At 38.6% G+C, this 21,730-nt stretch overlaps 1 protein-coding gene across 3 annotated transcripts in view; it reads left to right on the forward strand.

Annotated features, from left to right (window-relative positions):
* The first annotated feature begins 616 nt into the window (after nucleotides 1-616).
* FAAH2 (fatty acid amide hydrolase 2) overlaps nucleotides 617-21,730 on the forward strand; it is a 211,580-nt gene continuing 190,466 nt past the window's right edge. For 2 of the 3 annotated variants that reach the window (XM_055269427.1, XM_055269430.1), the window contains exons 1-2: nucleotides 617-956; nucleotides 6,511-6,593. In XM_055269427.1, coding sequence (XP_055125402.1) covers nucleotides 765-956; nucleotides 6,511-6,593 — 275 coding nt within the window. In that variant the 5' untranslated portion in view covers nucleotides 617-764. The remainder of the gene's footprint in view (nucleotides 957-6,510; nucleotides 6,594-21,730) is intronic. The other variant, XM_055269426.2, reaches the window with a different exon arrangement.

Consider the following 21,730-nt stretch of genomic DNA (forward strand, 5'->3'; position numbering starts at 1 on the left):
CCTGTTAGTGATCTTATAAGAATTAAATAATATGCATATGGAAAATATATATGCTTGCCATTTAGTTGTTTGTTGAGCATACTGAATATTTGTATACAAAGGTATACTTACAACACTTTTTTCACAAGCACAACTGAAATAAACTATAACAACTACCACTTATACTATTTACCATAAATTGTGCTAAATGTTTTTACTTATTATCTAGTGTTTATGGTAACCCTTTGATATAGGAGTAGTTATTCCCATTTTTTTCTTATGAGTAAACTGACTAGGAGATATAGTGTAAGTTGGCCAGGGCTACACAGTAGCAGAACTGGGGAATTCCAAGGCCAGTGTTCTTTCTTTTTATTTTATTTCATTTTATTTTATTATTTTTATACTTTAAGTTTTAGGGTACATGTGCACAATGTGCAGGTTTGTTACATATGTATACATGGGCCATGTTGGTGTGCTGCACCCATTAACTCGTCATTTAGCATTAGGTATAGTGTTCTTTCTTATGACTCACTTTCTGTCTTGGGTTACAACAGCACTAACGACAGGTAGCATTGCACACAGGCAGCTGCTGGGAAGTCTCCGCCCCCATCTCTGGCTAGGAGCCCTGCAGGTGATAATAAACAAGCTCCTGTGGAATTGTGGGTAGACACTGGACTTGTAAACTAAAAGCTTCGTAAGTACCTCTTTGCTTAGCATTTTTCTCGTCCTTTCCCCAGGGTGCACATAACCCTCAAGCACTAGGACCTTGCGGAATCCAGGCTGCGATGGCACCTTCATTTACCGCCCGCATTCAGTTGTTCCTCTTGCAGGCGCTAGGCTTTCTCATAGGCTTAGTAGGCCGAGCAGCTTTAGTCTTAGGGGGCCCAAAATTTGCCTCAAAGACCCCTCGGCCGGTGACTGAACCATTGCTTCTGCTTTCGGGGATGCAGCTGGCCAAGCTGATCCGACAGAGAAAGGTGAGAGTGCAATTCAGAAGAGGCTGGAGGGACGGGTCTTTTAGCGGGATCCAGGGAGCGTAGTGGTGGCGGTGGTTGCGGTTTCCTTTCCATTTTCTACTAGGGCGACTTGACTTAGGAGAGGCATTTATTGGGGATGAAGGGAGACTTCTGGGTGTTGTAGTACGTTTATTTTTACCGAGGACATTTACTGTGGACATGGGTTGGACTATTTTGGTACCCTCATAGTCCTTCCTATCCGTTTGTCCTATTTGTGCATAATTACTCTGTGTGGGGTAAAGCAGGGGTGAGTTTCAAACTGATTCTCAGCCATGGAAAGTCAGTCTCTCTCTTTCTCTCTCCCTCTCCCTTTCTCTCTCCCTCTCCCTTTCTCTCTCTCTATTCCTCCGTCTCTCACAGGCCCCAGATCAACCTGCTGCTTACCATTCAACCAATTCTTTTTAAAATTGATTTAAAATAAAAGTAGTACTTGGTCTAGGATAGTAAAAGCTGTGTCTACCATATATTTAGTGCATAGTATATGTGAAATACTCTGCCTGGGTACTTAAACATATTCTATTTCACTGATATAATTATACAGGCAGTATTCATATTTTATGCATAAGGAAACTGAAGTAAAATGATTTGCACAAAAATTGTTGAAAGTTCTAAGTTAAAAAAATTAAGTAGCTCATTCGTTCTCTCTAGAGTTGTGCAGGCAGGATTATTCATCTCTGTCATATAAATGATTGGTTACCTGGAGATCTTGGGCTACAGTCTAGTATTGTTTATTTATACTCCGCTTGTTTTCATCTCTCTGCTGTTTCATTTGTTTTTCCTCATTGCTTTATTTCCAGAATCTACAATACTACTTAACAAAGAATAGGCATGCAGCGAATACTTACTGAGTATCTCAGTATGTGTTCCAGAATGTATGAATTATTAATATTTGTATTGTACTCCTGGTTACCTTTCAAAGACATATCCTGTCTTCTTGCCGTAACCCTCCCCAGCCTCTACCCACTCATGCATGCTTTTCTACCAGTTAGGGAGGCAATGGGATGTATTCGGTTGGTGCAAAAGTAATTGTGATTTTGTAATTGAGATTTTGACATTACTTTTAATGGCAAAAATCACAGTTACTTTTGCACCAACCTAATAGTAGAAAGATGATATATTTCAAATTTTGGACTGTCTGTTCATGGCTCTGTGACCTTGTGCCACAGCAATTGCAGATAATACACATCAAGCACCTGGCACATAGGAGATTGTGTAACATAATGATTAGAAGGATGGACTCTAGAGTCAGACTCCCTGGGTTCAGAAATCCTAGATTTTCTACAATCTAGCTCTGTGATCTTAAAAACATTTCTTTTTTTTTTTTTTTTTTTTGAGACAGAGTCTCCCTCTCTTGCCCGGGCTGGAGTGCAGTGGCGCGATCTGCAAGCTCTGCCTCACGGATTCACGCCATTCTCCTGCCTCAGCCTCCTGAGTAGCTGGGACTACAGGTGCCCGCCACCACGCTCGGCTAATATTTTGTATTTTTAGTAGAGACGGGTTATCGCCGTGTTTGCCAGGATGGTCTCGATCTCCTGACCTCGTGATCCACCCGCCTTGGCCTCCCAAAGTGCTGGGATTACAGGCGTGAGCCACTGTGCCCAGCCTTAAAAACATTTCTTAACTTTTTGTGCCTCTGATATCCTTTAAGAAAAATGGATTTGATGGTAGAATCTACCTTTTAGAGTTATTGTCATGAATTAAATGAATTCATATATGTAAAACTTATAGAACATTGTCTGGCATACTAGTCCTATATAAATATTAACTATTACTATTATTACTATCATCAGGTTTTTGGTAACTAGCCATTTTTTATTCATGCTTGCCCATGAGACGAGATGATCTAGATACAGTTTATCTAGATTTATAAAAATGTTCTGAAGGGGAGAAGTGGAGTGGATACAAAGTTTTATTTATCCCTTAGTTTCTGCCTTTTTTAAACATGGAAATATTGTTACTGCAAAACAACTAAATTTCTTAAACACCTACCATGTGTCACTTGATAAGGCAAATATTTTACTTAGATTTTTGTAAATTGAATCTTCATAATGACATTTTGAGGTACGTATAATTATCCATCATCTTACAGAGAAGGAAAATAAAGTTAAGAGCTTTCTAATAGCTTGCCCAATACCACATAGCTGGAAAGTGGTAGAGCCAGGTGAATCTTACTAATTTTTGTTGGCACTTTGTGGAAGAGTATGCTTCTTGATAGCGAGCTTTGATTGAACAGTCAGTTTCCTGTGAGTCAGTGTCTACTGTCTTTTGTTTGCTTTTGTGTCCTTATGATTACTCTTCTATTATTCAGAATTCAGGCTACCACTATGTCATCTGAACCTCCACAGCCTCAGTTGGTATCCAAGGTTGGGCCTTGCCAAAAATACATCAACTTATGGCCACCAACATACATAGCCTGGTCATCGTTTTTGCACATTTGGATATTTGATTTTGTTGATGATCGGAAAGTCAATGAGATTTTGAAACCATAAGTCCCACCCTTTATTCATCTCCTTTGTTAGGAGACAAGGGTAGAAAGAGGCTTCATTGCATGACCTTTTTTACTCTCAGATTTTTGAAACGTGTGCTCATGTTACCTATTTATAATAAATATAATCAATACTTTAGAAAATTAGAAAAAAGTGTTTTCAGTTTTTAGATAAGTAATAAAAAATATCACTAGTTCCTCCTTTAGTCTGTCCATACGGAGTAATATGGTGCAGCCATTAATAAGTATGAAGTTGGTCTGAAGAACAGATATGTAAATAGTTCTGAATTATGTTAAGTGGTAAAAATATAAGGTACCGAACAATGAATATAATATGATTCCTTTTGTGTGAAGAAGGGAGAGAGAGCTCAAGAGAGGGGAGAAGGGAATAAGGGAGTGAGGGAGGGAAAGAGAGAGAGAGTGAGAAGCTTTCACTTTTCATTTGTACTTTTCTGTAGTGAGTGGATTTTCTAATCATGTACCTAGTCTTCATTTCTCTTATGACAGCAAGGTTCATTTGGAATAAGCAAACACAAATATCCAGGCTCAGCTATGTGACTTTGGTTAAGTCACTTAACCTCAGTGAGCCTCAATGACTTCATCTGTAAAATGGGGATAACATTACATGTGTTGCTAGGAAGATTTAATGACATAATATATATAAAGTTCTTGGCATGTAATAAGTATTTAGAAAATGGCAATTATGGTCATGTTAACTTCTACCTCTAATCCCTGCTTTTTTTTTTTTTTTTTTCTCACGTCCTGCATGCTACAAACTCAATTAGGGTAGCAGTTGCAGTTGAAGATCTTTGGGGTTGTATACGTTGATGGAGTGACCAGGTGCTAGACATCAGCTTGGCAATCCAGGCTCTTAATGCTAGAGCTGTGTATACACTAGACTATTGAGTTATGGTGGCTGAAATCTCTGTCTGTGCATGCATTTAACAAACATTTACTGAAAACCTACTAGATGCATAATTCTAAAGGACAAGTAGAGTTAACCCAAAAGAAAAAGTACATATAACTTTCTTTTATAATTTTATAAATCTCCCCTGTATCTATGGTTGTACCTTTTTTTCATTCTTAGTACCAACCATTTTTCTGCACACACTCTTTCTGCATCATGCTTGTTGCAGTTTATCCGTTTGATAGATATTTAAAAGTTAGTTCATCTTTTTATACTGGTTTTGTTGTTACGGTTCCTATTTTATTTCTGTTATTAAATTTTATCTTGATCTTGTTATTCTTTAAGAAATTCCTTTATTTTTCTATTATTTTAAGTTGAATACCTTATATGTTGTCTTACTTTTTATAAATAAAAGCATATTAGGACAATTTTAGCCATAGACAATAGATTAGATAAGAAATGATCCTCTTTTTGTGAATTTCCTGATAATTTGCCATTTTAGTTTTGTTTACCTCTTAGATCCATTGGTTATATGGAAGAATGTTTTTGAAATAATTAAGCCTTCTAAATATCACTGTTTAATTTTGGGTTTCTAATATTTCTAGATTATGATAATTTGTCAAATTGACTTAGAAATTCTCTAAAACCATTTGGGATTTAAGATTTGCTTTGTGTGACATGACTATTTTGTGTTAATGATTGATGAATAAAGAGCATATTCTTGATGGAGTAAAAATTCTCCCTCACTATGCATTTGAGCATGTTGGTTGTATTATTAAATTCTTAGATATATCCTCACTTTTTACTCCTTGGTCTGTGAGTCTCTGAGAGAGCTATATTGTTTGCTACTGTATTTATACATCTGGTCAACTTCTCTTTGTATTTGTAGTATATGCTTCATGTATTTGCTTGCTTTATTAACACAGAAAAGTACATGACTGTTATAGCGTCCTCATATATCATACCATGTTAGGTTTTAGTTTTAAAATTTGCTTTCTCTGATATTAATGATACCACCTCAGCTTTCTTATTGTTTGTTTTCACCTAGTATATCTTTGCCTAACTCTTTGTTTTCAATCTTTCATTGTCTTTTTGTTCCAGATGAATTTCATATAAACATTGTATAGCTGAGCTTTTTTTAAAACCAAATTTAATGTTTTTGCCCTCTGGCAGGGGAACTCAGTCCTTCACACTTATTATGTAATTGGTTTAATCCTTTTCACTTGATGTAATGCTTATAATTTATCACACTTGCTTTTTCTTTTCCTTTCCTTCTTTTTTCTGGCTTGATCTGATTTCTTTTTAATTATTTTTCTCTCCTCATTACTTGGGGGTTCTGTTTTGCTTTGCAGTTTTCTAATGTTTATTGTCTCATGTCTAAGAATTAACATTAAAACTACAATTGTATATAATTGTATATAATAATTAAATAATAATCCTGTGGCACCCACCCAGGATGTTTTACTCATCCCTGCTCACATGCTTAAGACGTTTGGTTTGGTGTTGGTAAATTTAGCAAACAAAAGTACAATATACTTAGCTAAATTTAAATTCAAGATAAATAACAAATAGATTTCAGTATAATCATCCCCATGCAATAATTGGGACATATTGATACTAAAAATTACTCTCTATTCATTTGAAATTCAAATTTAACTTGATTTCCTATATTTTATCTGGAAACCCTACCTTTATGCCCTTTTATGTCTCCACTCCCCAGAGACAGAGTTGATGTATACTGTTAAGTTTCAGGGTATTACTGAAACGATATCTATTTTTTAATTGATTATTTACTAGAACAAAATATTTGCTAGTTTAGTATATATACATAATATCTCTGAACTCCAATTTTTATTTAACTTCAGCAGAGTTTATTCCTTTTATCCCTCCTCATTGTTTGGAACTTTCTTATACTGGTATATTCCTGACTTCTTATCTTCAAAGTAGACATCTTGCACCTACCTCCTTAGCTTCATATTTTGCTTCACGGGGGACTACACTGGGTAATTCACTGAAAGTATCTCAAAAAATGATTAATGTACACAGGAGTCTTTCAGGAAATACTTGTTGAATGAATTGTTTAGTGAATAAATGGCTGCTAACTAAAATATTGTATTTTGCAGGTGAAGTGTATAGATGTTGTTCAGGCTTATATCAACAGAATCAAGGATGTGAACCCAATGATCAATGGAATTGTCAAGTACAGGTGAGCATTTCCACTCTCTCAAGGAGTGATTTATGGTCGTTTTTGTTCTACATCTGTGGTCATGCCACCTTAGCATATTTCCTAGATTCTTCTTTCTCTGTGTCCTTCCCTTGTTCTCACTGGGAACTTCTCTGACTTCTAATTTCAGTATTTTGTCCTTTGTTGAGTGTTTATGATTATTTGTCTGCATCCTCCTCCTATTAACTGCAAGATCCTTGATGGCAAGGACTAAATTTTGTTGTTTTTGCATATCCAACATCCAGAACAAGGTCTACAGTTTGGTAGGCATCATCGAACGTTTACTGAATAGATTAATATTTGGTAGTGAGTAATAGGAGAACCCCCCCCCACATATGCACACTTTTTCCAATGTGTATTTAGCATAGTAGATAGTGTTTTATATAGGTATCATATACGTTACTTCTGTGTCTCTATTGCCAAGTAAACACTTCTCAGCAGCTCTGAGGTATTAGAGGGCCAAAAACTTGGATTATTCTCTTTGTAATATTCTGTTTAATGGGTAGCACAGTTCTTCTTAGCAACCATGACATAGGGTGCCATTGTGTAGATCTCAGCCATTCATGTACCATCTTTAGGATTTTTGTCTTGTTTGCACGTCAGCTCTGTTGTTGTTAATATACTTATTAAAATTGAGTCATTTATTCTAACTTAATCATTTTAAAATGAAACTTTGTATCACTATGCATATTATAAACCTATCCTTTAACATGGATGGTTAATGTAAATCAAATGAAAACTAGCCAATATCATGAAATTATAGACATTTAAAATATTTTAATGAAAGTACTGCATCAAATGGGTTTGTATCATAATAGATACTTTATACATGTTTTCTCATTTGATCATCTCAACAGCATTTCAAGAAAAGTATGTGACAAAGCCATGATTCAAGAATATGGATATGTGACACCAAGCTTACATAACAGAACTATGGGGTGGTTCTATGTTTCAGGGGGTCCTGACTTGTCTCTCTCTTCTATGAACCAACTTTTACCTGAAATGTAATTTGGGGGTACTTTTTGGGCAGAGTGTATCTTTAAACATTTGAGAGAGATTCTATTATTTAAAAATTTTCTGTTGCCTTTTAAAAAGGAGTTTCGAAGAAGGGGGTCAGTTGTTGCAGAGCTCGTTTTTGTGTATGAGGACATAGATAAAGATCTGAGAGAAAATCAAATTTTTGACCTTGTTGAAAATAATGAGTTTGGGCTAGTACTAGGAGACTGGAGAGGGTGCTTGTGGGTAAATGGGGGGAGCATGGCAGGGCAGTGACCGTCAGGGGATTGGAGATTTGAAGAAAGAGAAAACAGGACTGCTTCTAAGACAGAGACCTTAGGTAAAATAAAAAGATGTTCAGAAATAATTTTATGAAGTTCATGCATGCTATGTGTGACATCTGTGCTTTTATCCTCCCTCCTGTAAAGGGCCCCGAAACGGGCTTACTGTCCTGATAACAGTGTTTTTATTTTACTAGAAATTTAAAACACTGGCATTAAGATGAAAAATATGTGTAAAGCACCTAGTATAGAACCTTACATCAATCCCTCATTGTTAGCTTTTTTATTGTTATGGTTGTTACTACAACATGAGCTCAATAAATGGAGCTGTCCTTATGATTACACACAGTTCTATTGCATTGTTATCCCTGTTTGCTTGGCACTAAAACTTACTCTCAAGGCAGTTCAGTGATTAAAATCACACAGCTACGAAATAGTAGGAAGATATGTGAACTTAATTATGCTGGCTTCTAGCTTTGTCTTTCTTTGGCTTCCAGCTTTGTGTTTGTGATTGACTGATGAGAAAATATTCACTGCTTTTTTACCTTCTTCCCAAACCTATTCTTCCATCCAGTCACACAAGCAAGATACCTAGGTGTACCCCTAGACTCTACCTTCTTCCTTCCTTTCCCAAATCTATCTTCTAACTCTAATAGTCAACAAGTTTACTGGCTCTTCTTCTTTATTTATCATCCTGTCAAACTTGTTTTCCTTCATGTCCTATTCTAATCGTACAGAACTACTCTATTTCTCCTGATCCATTTATGCTCTCTATCATCTGCATAACTTTGCACATGTTATTACTTTTGCCTGGAACACTTTCCCTTTCCCCACCTCTCCTTTATTTGGCTTAGTTAATTTTTTAGGACTCAGTCCAGTTCTCAATTTTACATTATCTAATCATCTCAGTCTCTGTGAGATTTCTACTCTGAGCTCCCAGAGCACATTGTGCTCATGTCACTTTTGTATCATGAAGGGCCCAGAAACCACACTATTTTTAACAAAGAATTTAATATAGGGAATTGGTAGAATAGATGTTTAAGGACTGAAAAAACAAACAAAAAATGTAACACTGAAGTAACACCAAGATGATAACTGCAGGAAACAGTAAACTGAGGGAACACCCTAGGTATGAGGGAAAAAAGGGAAGAAATTGGGATTATCAGAATCTAGGAGCTCAAAGGAAATGCCTGCAGAGCTGGGACCAAGACATCTGTGAAGAGGGTGTTGCCTGGCTGCTGCTTCTACCTCAGAAACTTTGAAAAGGGACCTCATATTCAGAGCTGTGGTTCAGAATTCTGAGAAGCAGCTGCCAGCTGACTGGTGCCAGTATTTCTGAGGGGGTGTGATGAGACTGGTTCTAGAGTGTGGGAAGAAATAGGAAACTGGAATCAACTACTGTTGCCTAATTGAAAGGCTATTGTTGAAACAATGGTGTCAGGAACAGCAAGCAAACTGGAAGAAACAAACCCCTTCACCTCTTTTCTTTCCTCCTAGTCTTTCTCTACCAGCCATATTTGAAGGATCCAAGAGGGCACAAATTATCAAAGGAAAGTTTAGTTTTCTGAGTCCCATCAGAAAGTGGCATATAGAGGGGGTGCAGCCAAGATGGCCGAATAGGAACAGCTCCAGTCTACAGCTCCCAGCATGAGTGATGCAGAAGATGGGTGATTTCTGCATTTCCAACTGAGGTACTGGGTTCATCTCACTGGGGAGTGCCGGACAGTGGGTGCAGGACAGTGGGTGCAGCGCACCGTGCATGAGCCACAGCGGGGTGAGGCAGCACCTCACCCGGGAAGCACAAGGGGTAAGGGAATTCCCTTTCCTAGTCAAAGAAAGGGGTGGGGGAGGGATAGCATTAGGAGATATACCTAATGCTAAATGATGAGTTAATGGGTGCAGCACGCCAACATGGCACATGTATACATATGTAACAAACCTGCACGTTGTGCACATATATCCTAAAACTTAAAGTATAGTAATAATAATAAAAAAAGAAATATCTTCACATAAAATCTATTAAAAAAAAGAAAGTGGCATATAGAATACTTGTTTCAGGGCTGAGAGATTATAGTATAAAAACTGGTTCAACATTGCATAGTCATTGTGGTCTTGATTGTCTCACCCACCAGACTGTGAGTTCCTCAGTGGCATGGACCATATCTTTTTCATCTTATTGTCTTCAGTGTCTAGAACATGATCAGATATTTAGCATTTCTTCAGTAAGTAACGAATTAATATACCTGTGTTTAGACAATGTTTGTTTTGGAGCTCCTGAATGCAGTTTCATCTTATGCTCTGCAACCTGTTGGCTTCCTATGTCTTCCTGGATTATGATTTATTGTTCACTCTTTTTCTTGCTTGCCTGGAAAAGTACGAATTTGTTACTAGTTTCAGACTTTGCTCCCTGGAGCATCTATTGTCATGCATTTCATCCAATAAGTATATTCTTCCCAATCTTTGAATGACATAGAAAATGGCCAAGGCAAACTTTCTGGGAGCCCTAGAGTCCAGAGATGTCAAGACTCAAAATACACACTTACAGAATCACACAGACCTGGGACAAAATTCTTCCTCTGTTAGTTATTGTATGAACTTAGGCATGTTTTTGAATCTCTCTGGATTTTTGTTTTATTCTTTCTAAAGGGGAAAATAATATGGACCCTCAAAATTTATAGTTTTACGGATTTAAATGCTTGAAAACACTTTCATTCATTTATCCCACAAATGGTTATTGAATGCTTACTATACGCCTGGTAGCATGCTAGGTGTTGAAGATGTAAAGATAAACTCAACAGTCCCTGACTTCTTTCAGCTCCCAGTCTGGTGGTTGAAGCATGTGAATAACCGTTATTTACAGCACAGTGGAATTAGTGCTCTGATAGGGGAAGAAAAGAGTACTGTGAGCATAGAGAAGGTTACTGATCCAAGACTGGAGAGGTGTCAGAAAAGGCTTCCTGGAGAAAGTGATATAATGTGTTGCTTTCCACTAAAAAGCTATCTAAGGGGTAGAATCCTCCTTGGATTTCACTCCCCTGCCACTGGCTGTACTCGAATCACTGACCAAGTGCAGGATTTCAAGATGTATAGATTTTTTAAAAACCCTCTCAGACCTCAATAAATCTTTCACTCAACCCACATTGGCCAGCCTATGTATCATCTGGTGTCACAGCCACCCTTAGGCCTCATCCTGTTGTCCAAGGGTAAGGATTTTTGGCTGAGGTGCCTTGTTTCAGCTTGGCTGAAACTATGGGGATTTGCTTGGTCTCAGGAGTCTAGTGCTGCCCTGTGGCACTGAGGCCACGTGTAAGGGTATCCAATTTCCTTTATGCCTTTATCAACCTTCCCTTGGAAGTTCTCTGCTTGTGCTGATTGTATGTGGCTGAAGTTTGGGCAATGCTAATGAAGGGGACTTCGAGACCTTAGGAAAGTGTACATAGTTAAGGCAGTACCTTTTCTCCATCCTTGGAAAGAACAGGACTGGGGAGCCTGACTGCCCTGCCCCACCTGGTTGGGAAACTCCTGGGAGACAGGTGTGGTGGAACCCTGTCTTGCATCAACAAATATTGTGCCAGTAAATGGTGCTGATAACATCAGTGTTGGTGGCACTTGTTGAAGAAATAGCTGCTGCAGTTCTTCTCATTGTTTTTCTGATATAGAGACTTGTAACCCACTTCCTAAATTTCATGTTGCCACTTCCCTAAGCTCTGTGGTTTGGGTGACATGGCTTTGGCTTAATCTTCTGTAATCCAATCCTTTGATTTTCCTGACAAGAATTTTGTTGACTGTCAGTAGAACCTGATGATATTAGTAATGATGATAGTGATAGCCACGATTTACTGAATGGCTCTTCTGTGCTAAGTACTGTGTTTATGCATTATCACATTTAAATAACAAAGCTTGAAGATTTTATTGTTACCACCATTTTATAGCTGGAGAAACAGTTTAGGAAGTTGTCACTTGCAAGGTTATATAACCACCTCAGATCAGTCTTTCTCCAAAGCCTGGGATTTGACTATTGGCCTACACTGCTTTTTGTACAGCCAGGTTCTTTGTGTTTGTAAGAGGCCAGATTGCAACATTCTCAGATTAATATTTTGCCATGCCTAATTCACTACCAAAATTGTCTCTTTTTTTTTTTAACATAAGTAAGCTTCTAAAAAATGTAGTCAATACTTATTTTTCTGAATCCTTACCTCTAACTTACACCTACCTACACTCACTGAAATCTAGCTTCTGTTCCTACCACTCAATTAAAAATAACCTGTTGGCTGGGCGCGGTGGCTCACACCTATAATCCCAGCACTTTGGGAGGCTGAGGCGGGCAGATTACCTGAGGTCAGGAGTTTGAGACCAGCCTGGCCAATATGGTGAAACCCCGTCTCTACTAAAAATACAAAAATTAGCTGGGTGTGGTGGCACATGCCTGTAATCCCAGCTACTCAGGAGGCCAAGGCAGGAGAATTACTTGAGCCCAGGAGGTGGAGGTTGCAGTGAGCCGAGATCATGCCATTGCACTCCAGCCTGGCCGACAGAGAGAGACTCTGTCTCAAAAACAAAACAAAACAAAAAACAAAACAAAACAAACAAACAAAATAGCCTGCTAACTCTATCAGTTTGGGTTGTTTCCACTGCAAATAACAGAAAACCCAATTCAAAATGACTGAAAGCAATTGGGAAAATATACTATCCCACAAACCAGTAAGTCTTTTGGTAGGTTAGCTCTAGAATTGATTGACTCAGCAGCTGAAAAATGTCATCATCAACCTGTTTTCAGTCTTTTGCCTTGGACATCCTAGTTTGTCAGCCTTATTAGACTAGATCTTCTCATTGTCATAAGATGGCTGCTATGCCTTATGTCTCAAGAGCCAAAATTGTGACCAGATACCACTGATAAACCAATTTTTGGCAAGGTGAATAACATCACTGTGATTGCACTAAACGAATAAGAAATCACACACTTAAGGTTAGAGATTGGGCCTATTTCCTGTAAGGCATATGGCAGTACAATAAAGAGAGTTGCCTGAAAAATTGAAGTTATATTTATAAAGGGAAAAAGTGGATTTTGGATAGGCAGCCAACAATGTCTGCAACTCTTGACAATGTGACTTTGGATGAGTCCTTAACCTCTCTTTACCTCAGTTTCCTCATAACCATAATGAAGCAGTTGTTATGTACCTAATGGGATTATTGTGAGGATGGAACAACTTAGTGAATTTAAAACACAATAACTGGCACATAAAATAGACTCGGTATATTGTACATGTTGGTCTTATTATCAAAATGATAATTGTCCTGTTCTTGAAGTCATTGCTACCTTTGGCTTCTAGACAGTGCTCTTCCATTATTTTATTATTTAACTCTCACACATCTAAATACATTTTATTCTTCCTTAAGGTATGATTCTGTAATTTTGTATGTGTGTATATGTGTATAATAGTTCATGTAGTTATAAATATACTTAGCCTTGGTCTTCTATGACTTCAAAGATCATTTGAACCCTGATAACTCCTGGAACTTTGTCTGCAGCCCAGACCTTTGCTCTGAGCTCAATTCCCATATATGTATATCTACCTACTTGACACCTCTAGCAGGAAGTCACATGGGCACCAAAAGTCAAAATAATTAAAATCAAACTCATGAAATGAAAATTTCAGTGAATGACATTACCGTCTACCATAAGCCAGAAAAACTGGAAAAAAAATTCCTTCATCCCCCACATTCTAACCTTCTAATATTTTATATGAGTTCTACCTTCTAAATATCTCTCTCAAGATCTCATCTCTAAATAACTCTACTTTTCTCTATCTCAACTGCTGTCACTTTAGTCCCAATCACCATCATCTTTGCCTACTGCGGTAATCTTTATATTTCTAGTTTTGCTCTCCCTTCCCCATACTTTTTATGTTGCAGAAGCCAAAGGATATCTGTAAATCACTAAAGAGATTATGCCCCTTTCCTGCTTTAAACATTTCAATATCCAGACTCCCTAGAACGCCATGTAAGGGCCCTTTGTAATCTGGCATACTTTAGTTTTTCAGCTTTATCTTGTGCCCTTCTCCCACAAATAACTTCCTTTTTACTCCACCTTGGTATTTTTGCTATTCATCTGAAGGGTCCCTTCTAGTTCAATCCAGCTTTTCGAGTTATTTTCACCTCCTAATCACAGACTTTCTCCTTCAGCTACTACCCCATCTGATATCTATCTCTGTGAGTACTCTTTTCCTCAGACTGCTTGCAGACTGGGACACTGTGCCTCAAGGTTTTCTTCCCTAACGTTTCGTAAACACAAGGCTACAGGCCCTTTTGCCTTGGATGAGGCTCACATCCAGAGAAGCTTTTAGTAACTAGCAATCTTAGGCATGTGGATGCTTTACTGAAGTTCCAAGTTTGTGCCTATTGGAAATATTGGTCTTAGGTACCCAATTCCTTCTGAATTGGCAACTGAAAGCTTTTTTATTTCCAGAAAGTGGGTAACTTCAACTTCACACCCTTCTGCTTCTTTTTGTGCAACCAAAGTGTGAGGGATGGGATATAAGCAAAGCAAAAAGTGTCCTTTTCCCCAAGTAGACAGTATGTATCTGCAAGGCCCCCAGAATGTGTAACACTTAGAGTGCTGGCCTTTGCTCTACAAATGGTAATGATGCTACCTTGTAACTAGCTATAGACACACAGAAATGTCTATAGTTTCTAAATGGCTATGCTTACAATGATTCTTTTCATTGCAATAGAATTGTACTTTTACTGGCTTATGGGTGTGAAAAGGTAGTGGTGTGGCCAATAATCATACAGATCCTCACAATTTTACAAATTATGAGACATTTGAACAACTAGACCCTGGGAAGTTCAGGGACTGATGTAGCTCTGCAATCTAAAAAGTAGGAGATTTGTGAGCCTTCATTTTAAAGCCCTGCCATTAATGTGTTCTAACCAACCCCAGTCCTTCTTTCTTTTAGTTGAACCTCTAGGGAAAGAGATAATTTTATTTGTTTCACTTGGCTCAAGTGTCCAATACACCGAGACTAGCAGCATCTTGTGTGTATATATATATACGTATATATATGTGTATATATACGTATATCTATGTGTATATATACGTATATATATGTGTATATATGCGTATATATGTATATATGCGTATATATGTATATATGTATATATGTGTATATATGTGTATATATGTATATATACGTATGTATGTATATATATGTGTATATATGTATATGTGTGTATATATAGATATGTATATATATGTGTGTATATATGTATATATATACACATGCACACTTTATATATATATACACTGTATATACATTATATATATACTATATATGTGCTATATATAGTATATATATACACACACATACACACACACACACACACACACATATATATATATATATAGCCTTTGTTCTCTCAGTACCGCTGGCCCACCAATAGGGTTATATACATGACAACAGAGTTTTTACCTCTATCAGTGGGCCAGCAGTACTCAGAAAACAAACGCTATGCCAAAGTACACGAACTCATCAATTTTTATGGCTGCATGGTATTCCATGGTGTATATGTGCCACATTTTCTTAATCCAGTCTATCGTTGTTGGACATTTGGGTTGGTTCCAACTCTTTGCTATTGTGAATAGTGCTGCAATAAACATACCTGTGCATGTGTCTTTATAGCAGCATGATTTATAGTCCTTTGGGTATATACCCAGTAATGGCATGGCTGGGTCAAATGGTATTTCTAGTTCTAGATCCCGGAGGAATCGCCTCACTGACTTCCACAATGGTTGAACTAGTTTCCAGTCCCACCAACAGTGTAAAAGTGTTCCTATTTCTCCACATCCTCTCCAGCACCTGTTGTTTCCTGACTTTTTAATGATCACCATTCTAACTGGTATGAGATGGTATCTCATTGTGGTTTTGATTTGCATTTCTCTGATGGGCCAGTGATGGTGAGCATTTTTTCATGTGTCTTTTGGCTGCATAAATGTCTTCTTTTGAGAAGTATCTGTTCATGTCCTTTACCCATTTTTTGATGGGATTGTTTGTTTTTTTTCTTGTAAATTTGTTTGAGTTCATTGTAGATTCTGGATATTAGCCCTTTGTCAGATGAGTAGGTTGCAAAAATTTTCCCCCATTTTGTAGGTTGCCTGTTCACTCTGATGGTAGTTTCTTTCACTGTGCAGAAGCTCTTTAGTTTAATTAGATCCCATTTGTCAATTTTGGCTTTTGTTGCCATTGCTTTTGGTGTTTTAGACATGAAGCCCTTCCAATGCCTATGTGCTGAATGGTAATGCCTAGGTTTTCTTCTAGGGTTTTTATGGTATTAGGTCTAACATTTAAGTCTTTAATCCATCTTGCATTAGTTTTTGTATAAGGTGTAAGGAAGGGATACAGTTTCAGTTTTCTGCATATGGCTAGCCAGTTTTCCCAGCACCATTTATTAAATAGGGAATCCTTTCCCGATTGCTTGTTTTTGTCAGGTTTGTCAAAGATCAGATAGTTGTAGATATGCGGCATTATTTCTGAGGGCTCTGTTCTGTTCCATTGGTCTATATCTCTGTTGTGGTGCCAGTACCATGCTGTTTTGGTTACTGTAGCCTTGTAGTGTAGTTTGAAGTCAGGTAGCGTGATGCCTCCAGCTTTTTTCTTTTGGCTTAGGATGACTTGGCAATGTGGGCTCTTTTTTGGTTCCATATGAACTTTAGTATTTTCCAATTCCGTGAAGAAAGTCATTGGTAGCTTGATGGGGATGGCATTGAATCCATAAATTACCTTGGGCGGTATGGCCATTTTCGTGATATTGATTCTTCCAACCCATGAGAATGGAATGTCCTTCCATTTGTCTGTATCCTCTTTTATTTCATTGAGCAGTGGTTTGTAGTTCTCTTTGAAGAGGTCCTTCACATCCCTTGTAAGTTGGATTCCTAGGTATTTTATTCTCTTTGAAGCAATTGTGAATGGGAGTTCACTCATGATTTGGATCTATGTTTGTCTGTTATTGGTGTGTAAGAATACTTGTGATTTTTGTACATTGTTTTTGTATCCGGAGACTTTGCTGAAGTCACTTATCAGCTTACAGAGATTTTGGGCTGAGACAATGGGGTTTTCTAGATATACAATCATGTCATCTGCAAACAGGGACAATTTGACTTCCTCTTTTGCTAATTGAATACCCTTTATTTCCTTCTTGTGCCTAATTGCCCTGGCCAGAACTTCCAATACTATGTTGAATAGGAGTGGTGAGAGAGGGCATCCCTGTCTTGTGCCAGTTTTCAATGGGAATGCTTCCAGTTTTAGCCCATTCAGTATGATACTGGCTGTGGGTTTGTCATAGATAGTTGCTATTATTTTGAGGTACGTCCCATCAATACCTAATTTATTGAGAGTTTTTAGCATGAAGGGTTGTTGAATTTTGTCAAAGGCTTTTTCTGCATCTGTTGAGATAATCATGTGTTTTTTGTCATTGTTGCTGTTTATATGCTGGATTACATTTATTGATTTGCGTATGTTGAATCAGCCTTGCATCCCAGGGATGAAGCCAACTTGATCATGGTGGATAAGCTTTTTGATGTGCTGCTGGATTCGGTTTGCCACTATTTTATTGAGGATTTTTGCATCAATGTTCATCAAGGATATTGGTCTAAAATTCTCTTTTTTGGTTGTGTCTCTGCCGGGCTTTGGAATCAGGATGATGCTGGCCTCATAAAATGAGTTAGGGAGGATTCCCTCTTTTTCTGTGGATTGGAATAGTTTCAGAAGGAATGGTACCAGCTCCTCCTTGTACCTCTGGTAGAATTTGGCTGTGAATCCATCAGGTCCTGAACCTTTTTTGGTTGGTAAAGTATTGATTATTGCCACAATTTCAGAGCCTGCTATTGGTCTATTCAGAGATTCAGCTTCTTCCTGGTTTAGTCTTGGGAATGTGTATGTGTCGAGGAATTTACCCATGTCTTCTAGATTTTCTAGTTTACTTGCGTAGAGGTGTTTGTAGTATTCTCTGATGGTAGTTTGTATTTCTGTGTGATCAGTAGTGATATCCCTGTTATCATTTTTTATTGCATCTATTTGATTCTTCTCTGTTTTCTTCTGTATTAGTCTTGCTAGTGGTCTATCAATTTTGTTGATCTTTTCAAAAAACCAGTTCCTGGATTCATTAATTTTTTGAAGGGTTTTTTGTGTCTCTATTTCCTTCAGTTCTGGTCTGATTTTAGTTATTTCTTGCCTTCTGCTAGCTTTTGAATGTGTTTGCTCTTGCTTCTCTAGTTCTTTTAATTGTGATGTTAGGGTGTCAGTTTTGGATCTTTCCTGCTTTCTCTTGTGGGCATTTAGTGCTATAAATTTCCCTCTACCCACTGCTTTGAATGTGTCCCAGAGATTCTGGTATGTTGTGTCTTTGTTCTCATTGGTTTCAGAGAACATCTTTATTTCTGCCTTCATTTCATTATGTACCCAGTAGTCATTCAGGAGTAGGTTGTTCACTTTCCATGTAGTTGAGTGGTTTTGAGTGAGTTTCTTAATCCTGAATTCTAGCTTGATTGCACTGTTGTCTGAGAGACAGTTTGTTATAATTTCTGTTCTTTTACATTTGCTGAGGAGAGCTTTCCTTCCAACTATGTGGTGAATTTTGGAATAGGTGTGGTGTGGTGCTGAAAAAAATGTATATTCTGTTGATTTGGGGTGGAGAGTTCTGTAGATGTCTATTAGGTCTGCTTGGTGCAGAGCTGAGTTCAATTCCTGGGTATCCTTGTTATCTTTCTGTCTCGTTATTCTGTCTAATGTTGACAGTTGGGTTTTAAAATCTCCCATTATTATTTTGTGGGAGTTTAAGTCCCTTTGTAGGTCACTCAGGACTTGCTTTATGAATCTGGGTGCTCCTGTGTTGGGTGCATATATATTTAGGATAGTTAGCTCTTCTTGTTGAATTGATCCCTTTACCATTATGTAATGGCCTTCTTTGTCTCTTTTGATCTTTGTTGGTTTAAAGTCTATTTTATCAGAGACTAGGATTGCAACCCCTGCCTTTTTTCGTTTTCCATTTGCTTGATAGATCTTCCTCCATCCCTTTATTTTGAGTCTATGTGTGTCTCTGCAGGTGAGATGGGTTTCCTGAATACAGCACACTGATGGGTCTTGGCTCTTTATCCTATTTGCCAGTCTGTGTCTTTTAATTGGAGCATTTCGTCCATTTACATTTAAAGTTAATATTGTTAGGTGTGAATTTGATCCTGTCGTTATGATGTTAGCTGGTTATTTTGCTCGTTGGTTGATGCAGTTTCTTCCTAGCCTCGATGGTCTTTACAATTTGGCATGATTTTCAGTGGCTGATACTGGCTTTTCCTTTCCATGGTTAGTGCTTCCTTCAGGGGCTCTTTTAGGGCAGGTCTGGTGGTGACAAAGTCTCTCAGCATTTGCTTGTCTGTAAAGTATTTTATTTCTCCTTCACTTACAAAGCTTAGTTTGGCTGGATATGAAATTCTAGGTTGATAATTCTTTTGTTTAAGAATGTTGATATTGGCCCCCGCTCTCTTCTGGCTTGTAGAGTTTCTGCTGAGAGATCTGCTGTTAGTCTGATGGGCTTCCCTTTGTGGGTAACCCAACCTTTCTCTCTGGCTGCTCTTAACATTTTTTCCTTCATTTCAACTTTGGTGAATCTGACAATTATGTGTCTTGGAGTTGCTCTTCTTGAGGAGTATCTTTGTGGTGTTCTCTGTATTTCCTGAATCTGAATGTTGACCTGCCTTGCTAGATTGGAGAAGTTCTCCTAGATAATATCCTGCAGAGTGTTTTCCAACTTGGTTCCATTCTCCCCGTCACTTTCAGGTACAGCAATCAGACATAGATTTGGTCTTTTCACATAGTCCCACATTTCTTGGAGGCTTTGTTTGTTTCTTTTTATTCTTTTATCTCAAAACTTTCCTTCTCGCTTCATTTCATTCATTTCATCTTCCCTCACTGATACCCTTTCTTCCAGTTGATCACATCGGCTCCTGAGGCTTCTGAATTCTTCACGTAGTTCTCGAGCCTTGGCTTTCAGCTCCATCAGCTCCTTGAAGCACTTCTCTGTATCGGTTATTCTAGTTATACATTTATCTAATTTTTTTTTCGAAGTTTTTAACTTCTTTGCCATTGGTTTGAATTTCCTCCTGTAGCTCGGAGTAGTTCGATCATCTGAAGCCTTCTTCTGTCAACTCGTCAAAGTCATTCTCCGTCCAGCTTTGTTCTGTTTTTGGTGAGGAATTGCATTCCTTTGGAGGGGGAGAGGTGCTCTGCTTTTTAGAGTTTCCAGTTTTTCTGCTCTGTTTTTTTCCCATCTTTGTGGTTTTATCTACTTTTGGTCTTTGATCATGGTGATGTACAGATGGGTTTTTGGTGTGGATATCCTTTCTCTTTGTTAGTTTTCCTTCTAACAGACAGGACCCTCAGTTGCAGGTCTGCTGGAGTTTGCTACAGGTCCACTCCAGACCCTGTTTGCCTGGGTATCAGCAGCAGTGGCTGCAGAACAGCGGATTTTCATGAACCGCGAATTCTGCTGCCTGATCGTTCCTCTGGAAGTTTTGTCTCAGAGGAGTACCCGGCTGTGTGAGGTGTCAGTCTGCCCCTACTGTGGGGTGCCTCCCAGTTAGGCGGCTCGGTGGTCAGGGACCCACTTGAGGAGGCAGTCTCCAGCTGCATGCTGGGAGAACCACTACTCTCTTAAAAGCTGTTGGACAGGGACATTTAAGTCTGTAGAGGTTACTGCTGTCTTTTTGTTTGTCTGTGCCCTGTCCCCAGAGGTGGAGCTTACAGAGGCATGCAGGCCTCCTTGAGCTGTGGTGGGCTCCACCCAGTTCGAGCTTCCCAGCTGCTTTGTTTACCTAAACAAGCCTGGGCAATGGCGGGCGCCCCTCCCCCAGCCTTGCTGCCGCCTTGCATTTTGATCTCAGACTGCTGTGCTAGCAATCAGCGAGACTCCGTGGGCGTAGGACCCTCCAAGCCAGGTGTGGGATATAATCTACTGGTGTGCCGTATTTAAGCCCTTCCAAAAAGTGCAGTATTACGGTGGGAGTGACCTGATTTTCCAGGTGCTGTCTGTCACCCCTTTCTTTGACTAGAAAAGGGAACTCCCTGACCCCTTGCGCTTCCCGTGTGAGGCAATGCCTCACCCTGCTTTGGCTCATGCACGGTGCACTGCGCCCACTGTCCTACGGCTACTGTCTGGCACTCCCTAGTGAGATGAACCTGGTACCTCAGATGGAAATGCAGAAGTCATCCGTCTTCTGCGTTGCTCATGCTGGGAGCTGTAGACCGGAGCTGTTCCTATTCGGCCATCTTGGCTCCACTCTCAACTTTTATTTTAAGTTCAAGGGGCACATGTGCAGGTTTGTTATATGAATATATTGTGTGATACTGAGGTTTGGGATGCAAATGATCCCATCACCCAGATAGTGAGTATAGTATCCAACAGTTTTTCAAAACTTTCCCTTGCTCACACCCTTCCCCATCTATTAGTCCCTAGTGTCTGTTGTTGCTATCTTTATGGCCATGAGCATCCAGTATTTAGCTCCCACTGAAAAATGAGAACAATGTGATATTTGGTTTTTGTTCCTGTGTTAATTAGCTTAGGATAATGACCTCTGGGTGCATCTATGTTGCTGCAAAGGACATGATTTCATTCTTTCTATGGCTGTGTAGTATTCCATGATGCATATACACCAAATTTTCTTTATCCAATCCACCATTGATGGGCATCTATATTGATTCCATGTGTTTGCTATTGTGATAGCATAGTGATGAACATACAAATGCACATGTCTTCTTGGTAAAACAATTTATTTTCTTTTTGGTATATACCCAGTAA

The sequence above is a fragment of the Symphalangus syndactylus genome, chromosome X (assembly GCF_028878055.3).
Source record: "Symphalangus syndactylus isolate Jambi chromosome X, NHGRI_mSymSyn1-v2.1_pri, whole genome shotgun sequence".
Taxonomy (NCBI): Eukaryota; Metazoa; Chordata; class Mammalia; order Primates; family Hylobatidae; genus Symphalangus; species Symphalangus syndactylus.